We start from the raw sequence: 18,152 nt of genomic DNA, 5'->3' as shown, positions 1-18,152 counted from the left end.
TATATAGTGGTTAAGACATTGGTCGTTAACCTACACATGCTACGGACAAATTTATTTGTTTTTAATTTTACTTGCCAGCACTTCACTTTTCCTAACTAAATGTATAATTTGTTTCAAAATTTATATTTATTTACATAATAAAATTTAACTTGACACAGACATTTATTATAGCGTGTATATATATATATTTTGATACATAAATAAATCTAGACAAATAAAAAAGAATCTTATAAATAGAACGAAGGTGGTATTAAACAAGGAAATAACGAGTGTTGACGCGGAAACCATCCGGGTGAAGGTTCGCTAAATAGTGCGGACCGCCTCTTTGATTCGTCGTCGTCGCCGCCTCTTGTTCTAATCTCTCCTCGCCTCGATCCGCCGCCGCGAAGCCAAGTCAGTCAGACCGACCAAATCCTCTCCTCTCTCCTTGCAATCAAACAAGAGGAGGAGGAGGAGGAGGAGGAGGGGGCGTTGCCATGGACGGCGGCAACTGGAGGCCCACCGACCCTTCCGCGGTCGCCGCCGCCGCCGGAGGCATCGATCCCAACGCCCCCGCCCCTTCCGGCGGCGATTGGCGCGCCCAGCTCCAGCCGGAGGCCCGCACCAGGATCGTCAACAAGATGTATGTATCCTTGGGGATCTCCCCCTTCCCTTCCCTTTCCCTGCCTTCGATTTGCTTTCCCCACCCTTATTCCTCCAAACCGCCAGATTCAATCCCCTCCCCTTCCCTTCCCTTCCCTTCCCCCCACTTTTTTAACTTTTCCGAGCAAAACTCCATCCTTTCTTTTTATGTTTAGTTTGGTTATCGATTGATATGATACACCTTCGATCTCTAGCTCTGTGTGTTTCTTTTATCAGTATTATTATTAGAAATATATATATATATATATATATATATATATATATATATATATATATATTTTGTTCAGAATACCTCTGGTTATTAGCTTTTACATTCATATCCAACACAATTCAGTTAATCTAGTTATCAAGTTGAACTCAATTTACATTGCAACATCACCAGACACAGTTACAGACGGTATTGCTAGAATAAAACGTACTTCAGTTTCATACGATATTGCTAGCACACCAATAAAACGTACTTTAGTTTTGCTAACCCTCTAGGGGTCCATTCCACAAATGGATCTTCTTCCTCCTCATTCCTCAAGGATGCACATCATTCCTCCTCATTCCTCAAGGATGGACATGCAAAATGTGCGAGGGAGAAACTACCTATCTCTCTCCTTTATTTTTCTTACTACAAAAGTGCCTATGCGTTGCAATAGGAAAAACTAAAATTACAATAAGCATTGGAACTGTCCTTTGAATATTTCCAAAAGTTCCTCAAACTCAATCCAGAAATTTGAAAGTGAACTCAAATATCCCCTTTCAAATCATTTTCTTTTGGGATAAGTCTTCCTTTTCTCTCAAATTTCCTCCAAATTTTACTTATGTTAAAATCCACTGAAAGTTGCAAAAATTATACATCCATAAAAATTATGCAGAATCCTAGACATTGACCCCTCCAATCTTTATCCTTTATATGTAACTGTGCATTCCTTATTCATCCCTTGATTGAATCGATACAAAACTATTCTTCTCAAATCAAGAACAAGCAAACAACTCTGTATCAATCCGAGATCCAACAAATCAAAGGTACACAAATTAGTTGGTTTTACTACAGAAAACTTGCATGTGCATGTATAGATTGCTAGGCATGACATGGCTGTCTAGGGTCAGCAAAGCAATCCACGTGAAGGAGCTGGCCAGGTGGGGGCAGTGAGCAGAAGGCCCAGCCAGCCTAGGTGGGGGACTTGCTTATGTACGGGATGGCGTGCACAGCGGGCCCAAACAGCACGCGGGGGTGTGGAAACCGACTCGGTGTGATGCGGACTTCATGTGGGAGTGAGACAGACACGAATACGGATTTACAGGTGGTGAACGATGTACCAAGCTACTGATGGAAACAACTCATTTTTCATAGGAATAGATCAGTATGTGGGTTTGTGTTGCGTTTGGAAAAGTATGTGATAGGTGAGGCGCGCTGAGCAATCAGAGAGGCATATAGACCTTCGGGCTCACCACAGGTTCGAGATCGTACAGTACTCCAGGTCCACCACAGGGTTTGCGTGGTAGGGACGTAGGTTGCATGCAGGAGAAGGGGCGTTGCGCAGAACGTGAAATCCACACGGTAGATGGGGAGGGGATGGTTGACGGAAGCACTATCAATATTGTAAGTAGGTAAAGATTTATATTGGATCATGTATGTGCCATTCTTGCCGAGTCATTATATCTAGTGTCCTGTTTTGGTCATAGCTACTAGTACAATATTTGAGAAAGTAACTTGTGTAATGCCTACTCAATTGCCCAGCATCTTAAATGGCCGATCAACATATTATGACTTGGGTGACTTATTTTTGCATGAAGCATCTGAAAAACAACATATCTATCATTTTTCTGCATGGAATATATATTCCAGTTACTCACATGTTGCAATCTATCTACAGAATGGAGACACTGAAGAAGCATCTACCAGTGTCAGTGCCTGAGGGATTGAATGAGCTTCAAAAAATAGCAGTTCGATTTGAAGAGAAAATCTATACTGCAGCCACCAGTCAGGTACACATTAGCCTATCACAAACTTCCTCAGATTGATCCAATCTCAGTTGTGCAGCTCAAACATAGTATTCGGGATCTTAGTAAAATAAATTGATTTTCAACTGTTAGAAAATATCCACATTTTTTTCAATCAAATGGCAATATTTCACACCTCCAGCTAAACTGGATTATTCAAGGCTGTTGAAGCTTTTTTACTTCCCATCATTGGGAGAAAATCTCCCTTCCTTAGATATGAGGGATAAGCCTGATAACATAACTATGCTAGAGGCGTTGATGCCCCTGCATTATTTTCCATTGGTAAGATATCTGCATTCACAAAAATTATCAATGTGACTGTTAAGTTAGTAACCATATTTACCACGAAAAAAATATAGAACTATACAATCTGTTGATTGTGGGATTGGTTTCTCTCATTGGCTTCTTCATTGCTCATGTTAAAACTAGGGGTTTAGTCAGCCCATCATTCTATCTGTTCATGCTCGTATAAATCACCTGTAAAATAGCTTTTTTTCAAGATGGGCTTATTTATGCATTTGTATTACATGGCATGCATTCATTTATCCCATATATCTGAAACATCATACAATAGTTTACTCTGTTCCCTCCTTTTGTATAAGGAAGGATTTCATCATCCTTTTGTATAAGGAAGGATTTCATCATGTATCTGTCACTTCGTCTTGCTAAATATTGTCATGTGGCCTTCTTTTGTTGGGACATAGAGCTTCATAATTCCTGAATTTCAATTGTGCTTTCCTGTTCATACTTCATAAGGTTTATTCATGTCAGAGTGGTTTTCTGTATAAATATGTAATTTTTTTTGTATAATTAAGATGATGTTATAACCAAAATGAAGCATCTGCTTCAGTTGTGCTAACCACCAGGACTTAGGCCGTGTTCGGCAGTTGGCTCATTAGCCCGCGCGGAAAACTTAACAGCAGATTAACATATAATTAATTAATTATTAGCTATAAATACTTGAAAAATGGATTAGAATGAATTTTTAAAGAAACTTTCCTATAGGAAATTTTCGCAAAACACACACCGTCTAGTAGTCTAGGAAGCGTGCGTGCGGAAGGCAAGAGAATGTGGGTTGGGAATAAGGGGTACCAAACGCGGTCTTAGGATGGCAACTTATTTATTATAAAACGAAACCTTACCATCTTTTTTTTGTTGCATTACCAGTCTGATTACTTGCGGAAGATTTCTCTAAAAATGCTCTCTATGGAAACAAAGACTCAACAGAATCCCGGGAACACTCAAGGGATTCAAAACCAAAATCCTCCTGGCCCAGGTATCCTACAAAGTATATCCAATGTTACATTTTCTATGTATTATTCCATGAGGCTGATTTCGAAATACTGGAGTTAATAAGATATTTGGGTTCCCATTGTTTCGCTTTTGCAACTGCTTATAGGCCAATTTTTGAATTTTAAGACTTAATTTTGGAGTTGAATTTGTGCTTTTTTTGTCGTGGATTATCTTACAGCATTTTCTTTTTAATCGCTATAGACATGTATATAAAAGTTCTACACAAATGATCCTTTACAAATATTTTGTTCACTTTAATTGTTTATATTTGTTGATGATGAAAATATATTGCTTTTAATGGTGACCCATGCATTTGTGATCACAACCCCATTTCTGAGAGAACCATCTGATGGATTGAACAATGAGGTCTAAAAACCTGTCTAGCCAGTATCAGTTTTGGTACACATATCTTGTATTATTAACTGCTGTCTGAGTGATTTGCATTTGCTTCACCTTTTCTGCACTGGTTTGTTATCAATGAATTCGTAATCTATAACAATCTAATGTTTAGTTAATGCCATATGAGTAAAATGGTGCACGGTTTAAATGATTGTCCCCTGAAAGCGCTAACACATGTTAGTTATTTCATTTGCATCTTCACATTATTTACACTCATTTTCTTTTGAAGGGAAAATTTGCTTTTGATAATGCCATGATCTATACTACCTAGAGGTTCAATGAATGCTATGCATAATTGTGTGACTACTGATGTAAAACAATAGTTGTCTATGTTGAGTTGCTAATGGAGTTATGTTTATTCTCTCTTTGCTGCAACTTGTCAGATAATTTATATGTAGTTTCAAAACCTGTTATTGCAAACTAGGCCCACATGTCATGTTATGCTTGGTGGTAGTGGAATGCTGAGCCACTCCATCATCTCTACTGTAGCCACAGCATGTTGGATGATATGTTGGCACATGGACGGGAAACAACGTGGTCCAGCTGATGGAGGAGACAGACCTAGCCCTTGCTTTGTTGTGCGGAGAAGAGCAGGGAAGGAAAAATGCCCCTCATTTGCTGTGCCCCCCATTGAGCATCAACTGAGCCATGCTGGTGTACCAGACCATGTTGTTTCCCACTTGCTTGTGTGCTCCATCGTGTCAACCCAGTACAAACGATCATGTGGCTGACCGTTCTGTTCCCACCAAGCATAACTTGTTTGACATGTGGCCATGTGGGCCTTGTTTGCAGTAATGGGGGTTTCCAAAGGAGTGGTAGTTTTTTTGATAGTTTCCCTCTCTATTGTTGTAGCTATCTGAAATAGGTCGCTAAAGTTGCACCTATTTGATAGTTTAGTCATTAAATTTGCAGTTATGTGAAATTTACTCTTTTTCTAAGCCAGTTGTTGACCCTTTACTTATTTCGGTACATGTGTTTTTCCCCTTGGAAAATGTAGAATATCATCCCAAGTATGTTTTAAACATGATTATTCTGGGTGCTTTTAATGCTTAAACAATTTGGCAAGTACTGTTCACAAGTTATTTATGTACATTTGCTATCCTTTTGCAACAGTACCTGGACTTCCTCCTCAAGGCAGTAATCCAGCACAGTCATCAGCTATCCCCTTGATGTCTCAGCAACAGGCCCGGCAGCCAAATTCTACATCTGTACAAGCTTCTCTTACTAATCTTGGTCAGAGCTTGCCAGGTGTCAACCAGACAGCCACACTGCAGAACATGTCTGGCATACCACAAAACGCCATGAATAACGGTTTGACACAAGGTGCTTCGCAAGATATATATGCTACTCAAAGGCAAATGGTAGGAAGGCAGCAACAGCAGCAGCAGCAGCAATCTCAGAACCAATTAATTTACCAGCAGCAGCAAATGTTGATGAAGCAGAAGTTGCAGCAGCAGAATTCACTTATGCAACCACACATTCAGCAACAGCAATCTTTGTTGCAGTCAACACAGATGCAATCATCACAACAGCAAATGATGCAAATATCATCTGGCCTCCAACCCGGGCAGTCCATTCCGCAGACACAGCCAATGGTACAGTCAGCATCTCAGGGTGGTATTCAACAGAATCCGTTGAACTCGGTACCACAATCTGTGCAATCGTTACTCCAGCAACCTGCACAATCTTCTATTAGGCAGCAGCAGCACTCACAGTCCTCCATACATCCACAGCCTTCTCTGCAGCAGGCTCAACCAACTCAGCAGCCTAACGTTCCTTTGCAACAACAGTTTGGCCAGCAGCAAAATTTGCAACAAAATCAGTTAATTGGTCAGCAGAATGGTTCTGTTGATATGCCACAGCAACAGAGACTACCAGTGCAATCAAATCTTTTGAATATGCAACAGACACCACAGATGTTGAACCAGCAGTCTATGCCATCACACCAGCAACAACAGTTAGGCTCCCAGGCAAATATTTCAACTCTACAGCAGCAGCAGCAGCAGCAACAACAACAACAAAATCAGCAGCAGCAACAGCTTCTTGGAACTGTGCCAAATATCCAACGACTACATATGCTACAAACAAAGGCAGCGGTTCAGCAATCACAGCAGCAGCCGCATGGTCAGCAGTCATCACTGGGTCTGATGCAGCCTCAATCACAACACAACCAACTTCAGCAATCACAGCAGCATCTTATGTCGCAGTTCCAACCTCAACCTAACCAGCTACAACAACTGGGAATGCCACAGCAACAGCCCATACAACAAAGGCTTCCTACATCAGCTAGCATGCTCTTGCAACCAAATAACATTGATCAACAAAAGCAATTTATACAGGCACATAGGGGCCTTCAAGAAGTTTCGTCTAGCAGTAAGTTCAAAATATCATGTCTATATAGATGCATGTATCTTTTTATTATTTTGACCCGTATTTTTTCCCCTGTGTTACTGTTGTTCTTTTGTCCCTCTGTTGGCATACTGATCTTAGTTTTCTCCCGTAGTTTATGCCAGCTTACAAATCTTAAATTTCATTAGTTTTAACTTAAAATTCTGGAGAAGATAAAGACACGTTTGTCATTTAGATTGTCTATTGCAATCCACTTTGACAGCATGTTGATGAAGCTGACCCTATTGAGCTTCTGTGCCTTTTATTTGAATTTATTTTTCTGTTGTGGGCATATTTACCGGAAAACACTACTCCCTCCATTCCAAAATGTAAGTAAACATTTCTGAGGTTTTGATCTTGTATGCAAAACACAACCATATCTAGCACTATTCACAGTATTATGTGTCCCATCAATCACTTTCCATTTTATCCCCACATACCCTCCCACCTCCATCCATTTCTCATTTATTAAGGGGCATCATAGTATTTTCTCAACCTTAATCCTAGCTAAACAACCTAGAAATGCTTACATCTTGGGACTGAGGTAGTACTTTCCAATAACTGTTTTAACCTGACCCCAGTTCACTGTTGTTGCTTTACTCTTTTAGTATAAATCACACAAAGTCTCTCATTTCTATGTTATATCCTATGTTGCAGTAGTAGCTTGCTACCTGATTGCTTGTTCATTGACATGATGTTTGAGCGGTTGAGCCTTTCTTTTCATGCAGCATCTGTGGACTCCACTGCTCAAACAGGTCATGCAGGTACTGGTACAGGAGATTGGCAAGAGGAGGCGTATCAAATGGTAAGGCATACAACCATCCTTTGTTCACTTTGACCTTCCTAAAGATATTCATAGAAATGGACCTCCCAAGACAGAGACATTTGAGTTTGCTTTGGTTGAGACTGATTGAAGATTAAAACAACAATAATAAAACATGTTGAATACTAGAGTCTTTTGTGTTGCTCCTTATTACTGTTGTTCTTACTATCTTGTTGTAGGCTTGCATGTATTATTTTTCTTGGGGCATCTAGAATGAAGTTAGGATTGCATTTCTTTTTTCAGATCTGTGTAATTTTGTGTAACAGAGTCCTGATTTTTAATCTGTCAACCACTGAAATATGGTGAAGTTAATAATGGGGACACAGGTAAACCGAAGAGCACAAAAACTGCAGCTTTTGCTAATAAAGATGGAACTGAAATTCATACAACTATGCGTTCTTTATTAAGACATAAGGGGATTCTTTGTGAATGTGGACTGTATAGCATATGTATGTAGTTGTAATAAGGTCACGATGCAGTTTGTAATCCCTTTTTCTGACGTTGTAAGTTTAACCATGTTTTCTATCTGGGTATTATAGTTCATTTTCCCCAGATTCCTCTGCATGTAGTAACTAATCGAACGATCTTGCCAGTGCCATATTTGTTTGTTAAATAGCAGATATTGGTTTACTGCATGTTTATTTTGTGTGGTGTCCATGTCTTTTTAGCTTTTGTAACAAATTTTGTGTTTTTTTCATGTGACTACAGGTGAAGAACTTGAAGGACCAATATTTTGCAGAATTAAATGAATTGTACAATAAGATCTCTTTGAAGTTACAGCATATTGACAGCATGGTTCCACCTCAAAAGCCAACTGATCAGTATGATAAGATGAAGAGTTTCAAAGTGATGTTGGAGCGTACGATGCAAGTTCTGCAATTAAACAAGGGAAGCATTCAGCCTGCCATTAGGGACAAAATTCCTGCATACGAGAGGCAAATTATCAGTATCCTAAATTCACAAAGAAGGAAACCTGTACAGACACAAGGGCAGACACAATTTCAACAATCTGCTGGGCAAGGTCCTACCTCTAACATTCCACAACAGCAGCCTTCCCTGCAGCAGCATGATAATCATACTAATCAGATGCCTCAAGCAAGTATGCCAAGTATGAGCACCGGCTTACAGTCCTCAGGTGCAGCTGGTATACAACATGTACCTGCATCCCCAGCAACAAACTTTGGTGTTCCAACTACACAACAAAATGTTACAAATGGACCACAGGCTACCTCTAGTTTGGATGTTACTCAAGGAAGCAATTTTAATTCTTTGCAGCATGGTTCAATGAGTGGTGCTTTACAACAGGGAAGCACTGGACCCATGCAGGGTACGCTAAATGCACAACAACAGGGCAGTAGTAGCATGTTATCTCACAGCCAAGTGGGCACAATGCAGCCAAATGCCAATTCCATGCAAGCAAATGCAAATTCATTACAGCAGATGAAGCAGCAACAGCAGGAGCATCTGATGCAGAGTCAGCAAATGAAGCGTCAAATGTTTCAACATCTCCAGCAAAAACAAATGCTTCAGCAGCAACTCCCAACACAGCAACAATTACAGAAACAGCAGCAATCACAGATGCAGGTTCCACAGCATCACTCTGGAAATGATGCAAATGAGCTAAAGGTTAGACAAGGAACTGCGGTGAAACCTGTAATTTATCAACAGCACTTGGCCCAGCGCAATAACTATTATAATCAGCAAATGAAACAGGGTAGTGCTTTCCCAATTTCGTCGCCACAAAACCTCCAAGTATCATCCCCTCAAATTTCACACCATTCTCCTCAGGTTGATCAGCACAATCTCTTGCCATCTCAACTGAAGACTGGGACGCCATTGCAGTCTGCTAACTCACCATACATGCCATCTCCATCCCCTCCTGTTGCTCCGTCTCCTATACCAGTTGATTCAGATAAACCGCTCTCCAATTTATCATCATCACTAACTAATACTGGTCAGGCTCCACATCAGCAAACAGCCATGGCACCTCAAACACAATCAATTGCTGTTAACACTCCTGGGATCTCAGCCTCACCCTTGCTGGCAGAATTTACAAGTGTTGATGGAAACCAGGCTAACATGCCAACCCAAGTTCTAACCAAATCAAGTGCAGCAGAAAGGCCTCTAGACCGTTTACTTAAAGCGGTCAGTAACTTACCAACATTTTATTTACTGTCTTGTGTTGTGTGTTCCACAATCATTTTATTTCTTGTTTAATCCGTGCCATTCTGAATATATTTTTGAGCACAATTAATTAGTCTAGAACAGCATGAAGCTCAATTTGAATATTTAGTCTAGGAGTTAGATATGCCGTGCCTTTTGCTTATAACCTTGTGGGCGTGCCTTGCTAAAGTTAGTACAAGACATTACTGGTTTTAATCAACTAGTTTTTCAAATGATAACTAGAATAATGCCCACCGGTTGCAACAAACCTCACATAAATAAACCACAATATCTAAACTTGATAATAAATGAAGAAACCACTTGCACATATCCATGTGCAAAAGATGCACTCATTTACCAAGTATTCTGCAAATAACATACATGCATGTTGTACAGAAATAGTTGGAAGTCAAGGGGATGTGTGCAATTCCTTTTGAAGTAGTAAAGACCACAGTGCATGGTCATTTTACTTTCCTGCTTAGCTCTTGACATTTGAAGAACATGATAGGTTTAGCATTGACCTATTTTATTTATTTCTCTTCATTATTGCTTTGTAAAATATCACTGCGTTTGTCTGGTAACCTGTGTAGCTGGTGTGCTAATAGATAAGAAGTCATTGCACTTTAATTTAATCCCCTCAAATTGGCTTCATTAAGTGAAAAATTGATCATATAGGCTATATCCTCCCTCTTGATTGAAATTTAGGATTTACCTTCGTGTCACTTTAGAATGGTTATATTCTTCTGTCCTTTGTTCTTTGCATGATTCATGTCCATTATGTGCTGTATGGCAGTTGCGGGCAACACAGCGCCAGTCTTTGAGTGCGGCAGTTAGCGACATAGGTTCTGTTGTCAGTATGATTGACAGGATTGCTGGGTCTGCACCTGGTAATGGTTCAAGAGCTGCTGTTGGTGAAGATTTAGTTGCTATGACGAAGTGCCGGTTGCAAGCCAGGAATTTCATAACACATGATGGGACCGGTACATCAAAGAAAATGAAGCGTGACACTAGTGCTATGCCTCTTAATGTCTCATCAGCTGGAAGTGTTAATGACAGCTTCAAGCAAGCATGTATCATAGATACCCCTGAGCTGCAATCAACAGCAACCTCCCGTGTTAAGTGGCAAAAGACCGAGGTATGCTCTTTATTATTTTCCATAGGGATCAACCCATTCTATGCCTCTGAAGTCCATCATATGTCTAAAGCATGACATTTGTTGCCTCACTGACATGTGTGGATCAGCTTCAGAATGGGTATCACAATTGTGGGTATGGATGAGAAACTTAGTGGCATGATCAATAAACAACAAATAACATAATTTACCTAACTGTTAGTTCCACAATGGCTTCCCTATATGATGTTATAGTTAAATTGAGGGGGGTTATTCTAAATTTTTGGCTATCTTGTATATTTTATCTTGTCTCTGGTGCACTTTCTGCAGATAAACCATGCTCTTGTGGAGGAGATACATGAGATAAACCAACAGCTCATAGATACAGAGCTCCATGTTTGTGAGGATGATGCTGAGTCATTTGGTGCTACATCTGAAGGGGCAGAAGGGACAGTCATTAAATGCACATTTACTGCTGTGGCTGTTAGTCCCAGTTTGAAGTCCATGTTCGCATCAGCACAAATGGTGAGCTTCTCAACGCGTGATCTGTGGTCTCGGTGGCATTCATTATTTACTGATGTTCCATGTTAAAATTCGTGGCAGAGTCCAATTTTGCCATTGAGGGTGCTTGTTCCCGCAAGCTACCCCAAGTGCTCCCCGGTTCTCCTAGACAAGTTTCCAGATGAGCAAAGGTCAGTAGCCAATGTTTCGTATCAGATGGCATGCCAAGTATACTACATAAACTAAGGGTGCTGGCATTGTGCTTGTGATTGTGATGTAGAAACTCGGATGACCTGTCGACCAAAGCGAGGTCGAAGTTCAGCATGTTGCTTCGGGGTCTAGCTGAACCAATGTCACTGCGAGAGATTGCGAGGACATGGGACGCGTGTGCCCGCAAAGTGATTGCCGAGTATGCGCAGCAGACTGGAGGAGGCAGTTTCAGTTCCAGCTATGGCTGTTGGGAAAATTGCGTGGGTGCTTAATCTCTTTGCATCGCGCTCTCTCTCTCTCTCTCTCTCTCTCTCTCTCTCTCTCTATATATATATATATATATATATATATATATATATGATACACCATAATTTAACAGTTTAGCAAACATGCCATTGCTATTTAGTACGAGTATTATGTATGGTTTTACTTTTGGAAATTTGCGGGCCCTTTGTGTACATACAGAACAGTCTCAGTCTACACCATCATCTCCAGCCTGGTTTGATCCTTGTTAGCTGATATGTAACAGTGTAATACTACTGTGAGATCACTGCTCTGCTCTCGTAATATATAGCGTGTGATTGATTTTCTTTTCTGCTGTGATCTTTTCCTTTGCGGAACGACTGCAACAAGCATGTACATTGGACCATCTCATCTTATGTACAGTAGCTGGTTGCACGTTAGATATTCCTTCACTTGCTTGGTTACACTGCAAGGCGTCGTACGATACAACAGCTAAACCGTTGGTGATGTTACACACGAGGGATGTGATAACAGGTCGAATAGAAGTAGTCTATGAGGATACAAACAATACTACTAACCTCTGGTCACTAATACAGGATGTTTTGGACAATCAAATAAACTTCTTTTGTCTAAAATTATTTGTCCTAACGAACGACAAAATATTAAAGACCGCAGGGAGTACATATTAAAGTCTAACAATACTAGAAGGAGATGCCTTCTTTCCTTGGTTTTATGAGATTGACAACATGCTCAAACTTTTGCTGGCACGCACCTGCGAACAACATGTAAGCATGAGCTACTTTAACTGGTGATGATGACTAATGTGTAGGATTGAAAGGTGCTTACTTAAATTAAGCTGACAGAGCACATGTATGTACAAGGCAAACCATTTCCCAATTAAGCAGTGAAGGAACTAACACATAGACTTTGCTCTACACCTAAGATCAATTAGATAGCAGGAAGAGTAGTACTAACTCATAGAGAGAGAGAGGAAATCTCTAGTATGTATCAATCTATCTTGAGTAATTCATGCAGAAATTGATAGATCAATTGAATCGACTGATGGAGCTATATATACACTAGGAATGGTAGTAATTGTATACTGTACTATATATTTCGCTTTAAAAAAGGGGAAGGGAAAGTGAAGAGAGGAGAAGCGCACCCGCACAGATGAGGTCATGCGAGGTCTTGGTCGTCGAAGTCGTCGGGGAAGGAGTTGAAGAAATCGGCGTCGATGGCAAGAGAGGAGAGCGGGTGGCGATCGTCGGCGTCGGCGTCGACCTCCATCATGCCCATGCCGACGGCGGAGGCGGCCTCGGAATCCATCTCCCCAGGGGAGTCCTCCCACTCGTTCACGCCGCCCGGCGAGTTCATCTCTCTCTCCTTTCCTTTCCTTTCCTTTTCCTTTCCTTCCCCCAGAGAGTGTTCTTGGATTTGTTGGATCCGCCGATCTCTTTCCTCCTCCCGTACCCATTCTGCAATCTGCAGGTCGTTCGTTGGTAAGAAGAGAAGGCCCGATTACACTCACAGGCTGTGACTGGGCCGGGGCTACCGTTCTCTAACAATACAAAAGTTTATTTTCCAAACCACACCTTTTTAGATCGTTAAGAGCTATATAAAAATTTTATTTATAAAAATAATATTTTTTATTTGTAAATATATTATTTGGTTTTTTATATGTATATTCGAAGGCTTTTATGAGACCTGCAGCTTACTCTAATCTCTAATCCTCCTAAGCAGTTCATACTCTTGCTTATTATATTCTAATAATAATCTTGTGTATCTGGAGTCAGAAGCTGAAAAGCCGATATTTTCAAACTCTAAAAAACTGATTTCTCACTGCTGTAGGTCATAGTATCTGTATATGATAATATTAAAAGGCTCCTATGTCCATGTGTACGTAGCGCATGTCTTCACGCAGGCCGCATTTTGGAAGGAAGGAAGTTTTTTAGTTAATTAATTGTCTTTAATCTGGAGTGGAGTGGTATGATCACTTGATTCGAAGTCGCTGTTCGCATTGCTCCATGTCCAAGGACAGGGCAGAGACACTGGTTCACATTTGAGTACACACGTCCAAAATGACATGATATGCTTAACACTGTCGGTATAATACTGGTAGTAACAGTACATGATACCAATAAGATAGCACTACCTGTAGAAACGAGAAACATAATTACCATATGACTAATTAAGTACTTTCTCTATCTCAAAAATATGTTTATTTCTTAGTTTTTATATAATATTTGACTCTTTGTTTTATTTAAAATTCTATTACGATTAATATTTTACGCGTGACTAATTTTTTAAAGTTTTTTATAGAAAATTTTTAAATAAAATAAATGATCAAATGTTGGACATAAAAATAGAAAAATAAGTTTTTTTTTCTAAAGCGGAGGTAGTAACAAGTATTATTTTGGCAAAACATCTTAAATTCATTTATAGTTTTATAAGATTAATTTATTCTTGCGTAGGCTGAAATGCTTTATTTACTCCAGTATAGAGTGTGAGTCATTTATTGTGGCAGTAGCAGCGAAGTGAAGCAGACCAACTTCACCCTGCGTCTGCGTGCAGATGAGAATGATGGTGCCTCGCTGCTTCTTCCTCATCGTCGTCGTCACCCTCTCGGCCGGGGCCGGGGTAATAGCATCGCCATCGGCGGCCAGCTCCGACGTGGCGCTCCTCCTAGAGCGCGTCAAGCCGGCGCTCCAGGGCCAGGGCGCCAACGCGCAGCTCTCCACCTGGACCGCATCCACGCCGCTGTGCCTATGGCGCGGCCTCCGCTGGTCCACCGCGCTGGCCTTCCCCCGCCCGCTCCCCTGCGACTCCCCCGCCGCCCGCGCCAACCTCTCCCTCGCCCGCGACCCCTCCCTCCTCCTCCTCTCCCTCCGCCTCCCCGCCGCCGCCCTCGCCGGCCACCTCCCGCCCGCTCTCGCCGCCTTCTCCGCCCTCGTCTCCATCTACCTAGCCCACAACGCCCTCACGGGTCCCATCCCCCTCGACCTCGGCAACGCCCCCGCGCTCGCCGTCCTCGACCTCGCCTCCAACCGCCTCCAAGGCGCCCTCCCGCCCTCCATCTGGAACCTCTGCGACCGCCTCACCCACCTCCGCCTCCACGACAACGCCCTCACCGGGCCCATCCCCGACCCCGCCGGCCCCAACACCACCTGCGACGCCCTCCGCCTCCTCGACCTCGCCGCCAACCGCCTCTCCGGCGCCTTCCCATCCTCCCTCGCCGCCTTCCGCGGCCTCCAGACCCTCGACCTCTCCGCCAACCGCCTCTCCGGTCCCATCCCGCCGGGCCTCTCGCCCATCCACGCGCTCAACCTTTCCTACAACAACTTCTCCGGTCAGATTCCTCCCGACCTTGCCGCCTCTGCGCCCGACTCCTTCCTCGGCAACAGCCCGGCGCTCTGCGGCCCGCCGCTGGCCCAGCAGTGCCTGGCCAAGCCCTCGGGCCTTAGCCCCTCCGGCGTCGCCGCAATGGTCATCGGCCTCATGGCCGCCGCCGTCGTTCTGGCCTCGGTGTCCATTGGGTGGGCGCAGGGGCGGTGGAGGGCGTCAGAGGAAGGGGGCACACTCGTGGAAGCCACGGAGGACGGCGCCGGCGGCGAGGGGAAGCTGGTGGTGTTCCAGGGAGGAGAGCACCTGACGCTGGAGGAGGTGCTCAACGCGACGGGGCAGGTGGTGAACAAGGCCAGCTACTGCACCGTGTACAAGGCGAAGCTGGCGGAGGGCGGCGGCAGCATCGAACTGCGGCTGCTGCGCGAGGGCAGCTGCAAGGACGCCGAGTCGTGCGCGCCGGTGGTGCGGCGGATCGGGCGCGCGCGCCACGAGAACCTGGTGCCGCTGCGCGCCTTCTACCAGGGGCGGCGCGGCGAGAAGCTGCTGGTGTACGACTACTTCCCCGGACACCGGACGCTCCACGAGGTCCTCCACGGGGAGCAGCAGGGGCGGCCGGCGCTGACGTGGGCTCGCCGGCACAAGATCGCGCTGGGGGTGGCGCGGGCGCTGGCGTACGTGCACGCGGGGCACGGCGAGGCGCACGGCAACGTGCGGTCGTCGAACGTGCTGGTGGACGAGTGCTTCGTGGCGAGGGTGGCGGAGTACGCGGTGCACCGGCTGCTGGTGCCGTCGGCCGCGGAGGCAGTGCTGGCGACGGCGAAGGCGGATGGGTACAGGGCGCCGGAGCTGCAGTCGAAGGGGTACTGCAAGTGCAGCCCGCGGACGGACGTGTACGCGTTCGGGATACTGCTGCTGGAGCTGGTGATGGGGCGGCGGGCGTCGGGAGAGCTGCCGGCGGTGGTGAAGGCGGCGGTGCTGGAGGAGGTGACGATGATGGAGGTGTTCGACGCGGAGTTGGCGCGCGGGGTGCGTAGCCCGTCGGAGGAGGGCCTGCTGCAAGCGCTGAAGCTGGCGATGGGTTGCTGCGCTCCGGTGGCGGCGGCGCGTCCCACGATGGCGGAGGTTGTGCGCCAGCTGGAGGAGATCAGGCCCCGGAACAGCAGCCGCCCGTCGGCGATCTACAGCCCCGTCGGCACCGGCACTGGCACTGCCACGCCCACCGCCGCCTAGTTCTACCCTTATCCGTACCGTACCGTATGTATGCATGACTACCATACCCAACCCAACCCAAATGCAAGGTGAAGGTGCATCCAATCTCCTACTCGTACGCCCATCCTCTCTTCGTATACGGTGTAGTGTAGTATTAAAACTGAAGATTATTAATTCGTGATCCTCAGAGGAATGCATGCACCAACATGATATATACCGTAGGTAGGAGTACTCCACTTTTGATTATAAAGTATGGGAACGCGCAGTATTGCCCATTGGAGTACTACTTTATGTATATCTTTGTTCCGATCATTAATCTCAGTACTGCACCACGCTTAAAATTTAAATTTTTATATTAAAAATAGAGTTGATTTTGAGGCTTTTATCAAGATTATTTTTTAATATTAGCTTTTAACTAACTAAGAATATATATATATATATACATTACTCATATATTTTTTACTTATAAATATATTGTTTGGAAACAAACAATCTCTACGAGTGCTACCTATGATTCCTCCGCTCCATATTTGTATTTATTTCTTGCATTTAACTCTTATATTAAAATATAAATAATTTTAGCTATTCATAAAATTACTTCTTACTTTTAGTTTATTTTTTTTATTTTCATCTTCACTTTTATCCGTTCCCTTTCTATTAAAAAATAACCGAGATGTCCCAAGAAGACAAGCCCCCAGGAGTAGCAGATGCAGATGCAGCATCTCATCGAAAATATCAAGTGCGAACTCAAGCGGTAAACTGCTAGTGGAATGGTCCCTCCCTCCAAAGTCCAAGCTCGGTGGGAACCGAGTGGAGTGACCCAAGAAAAATGGAAAAGCTGCCTGTCGGAGTAGTAAAGTATTCCGCCGGCGCCAATCTCACCAGTAGTGGTTTCACGTCGATTATCTGCCTATTATTCTTTTATAATAAAAATTATACGTATAAGTATCATCTTATATTTTTTTTAATAAATTTTAATTTTATATTAGTTAATTGTATTATTTATATCATTAAATAGTAAGTCTTTTATCTTCATCATGAAATGAACACAGCCTTTGTGTGATGCTACTCTTGCAGTGTTTTTATCATGGCAGTTCTTACACTATAAGCATTTTTGCATTATTCTCGTTATTTGAATCATTCATATAATTTTAGAGCTAATCATATGCTTAGATACACACACCGATAAGTGGTTCGAAAAACACGTGCACGCAAGCTGAGAAATAAGTGAAATGTACCGGCGGTCTCTAAACTTATATGCATGTGTTATCTAGGCTACTGAACTCTTAAAATGCATTTTGGATCCCCGAACTTGTCCGAAGGTATCATTATTGGTCCAAACGGACTCCGACCCGCTCCATCCGCTGACGTGGCATGCCACAGTGGCGCGACAAGGGAGAGAAAAGAATAAGGAGGAGAGAGAAACTGACATATGGGACCTACGTGGCACCACCAACACGTAGACGTCACCGTGGCATGGCACGTCAGCGGATGGAGCGGGTTGAAGCTCGTTTGGACCTGTATGACACCCCCGGACAAGTTCGGAGACCTAAAAATACATTTTGAAAGTTCAGGGACCTAGATGACATATGCATACAAGTTTAGAGACCGCTGGTGTACTTCAACTCAAAAAAGTTCATATAAAAGAACACGCGCAATCTTACTTGGCAGCATGTGCAGAGACCAGAGTGGAGCATGTAGGGATTAAGTCCTACGCTTAATTAGCTCCGTAATCAGTTTTGAGGAAAAGAATAATTAACTCCGTAATCCCATTGAAATCTTGATGAGTTTGTACCATGTAAATTAAGTCTAGAAATGATGGAGGACATACACTAA

The 18,152-nt window shown here is 43.4% G+C and overlaps 2 protein-coding genes across 2 annotated transcripts; both read left to right on the top strand.

Moving 5' to 3' along the window:
* The first annotated feature begins 284 nt into the window (after positions 1 to 284).
* LOC102712005 (mediator of RNA polymerase II transcription subunit 15a) lies at positions 285 to 12,115 on the top strand. Its single transcript, XM_040527072.1, has 10 exons — positions 285 to 622; positions 2,508 to 2,619; positions 3,802 to 3,910; positions 5,440 to 6,699; positions 7,443 to 7,519; positions 8,246 to 9,682; positions 10,494 to 10,835; positions 11,142 to 11,336; positions 11,415 to 11,503; positions 11,593 to 12,115. The coding sequence occupies exons 1-10, from the start codon at positions 477 to 479 to the stop codon at positions 11,792 to 11,794; spliced, it is 3,969 nt and encodes a 1,322-aa protein (XP_040383006.1). The 5' UTR covers positions 285 to 476; the 3' UTR covers positions 11,795 to 12,115.
* Positions 12,116 to 14,129: 2,014 nt separating this feature from the next.
* Positions 14,130 to 16,688, top strand: LOC102711727 (putative kinase-like protein TMKL1). Its single transcript, XM_006660333.3, has one exon. It carries the CDS (start codon positions 14,337 to 14,339, stop codon positions 16,335 to 16,337), a length of 2,001 nt encoding a protein of 666 aa, XP_006660396.2. The 5' UTR covers positions 14,130 to 14,336; the 3' UTR covers positions 16,338 to 16,688.
* The last annotated feature ends 1,464 nt before the right edge of the window (positions 16,689 to 18,152 follow it).

Source organism: Oryza brachyantha, chromosome 8 (genome assembly GCF_000231095.2).
Source record: "Oryza brachyantha chromosome 8, ObraRS2, whole genome shotgun sequence".
NCBI lineage: Eukaryota > Viridiplantae > Streptophyta > Magnoliopsida > Poales > Poaceae > Oryza > Oryza brachyantha.
This window is presented reverse-complemented; position numbering and strand designations above follow the sequence as displayed.

Excerpts from the sequence above, each read along its gene's own strand:
- LOC102712005 (XM_040527072.1), top strand. The coding sequence starts at position 477 with ATGGACGGCGGCAACTGGAGGCCCACCGACCCTTCCGCGGTCGCCGCC. Across the intron at positions 3,911-5,439 it reads CCAAAATCCTCCTGGCCCAG|TACCTGGACTTCCTCCTCAA; the intron begins GTATCCTACAAA and ends CTTTTGCAACAG. Across the intron at positions 6,700-7,442 it reads TCAAGAAGTTTCGTCTAGCA|CATCTGTGGACTCCACTGCT; the intron begins GTAAGTTCAAAA and ends CTTTTCATGCAG.
- LOC102711727 (XM_006660333.3), top strand. The coding sequence starts at position 14,337 with ATGAGAATGATGGTGCCTCGCTGCTTCTTCCTCATCGTCGTCGTCACC.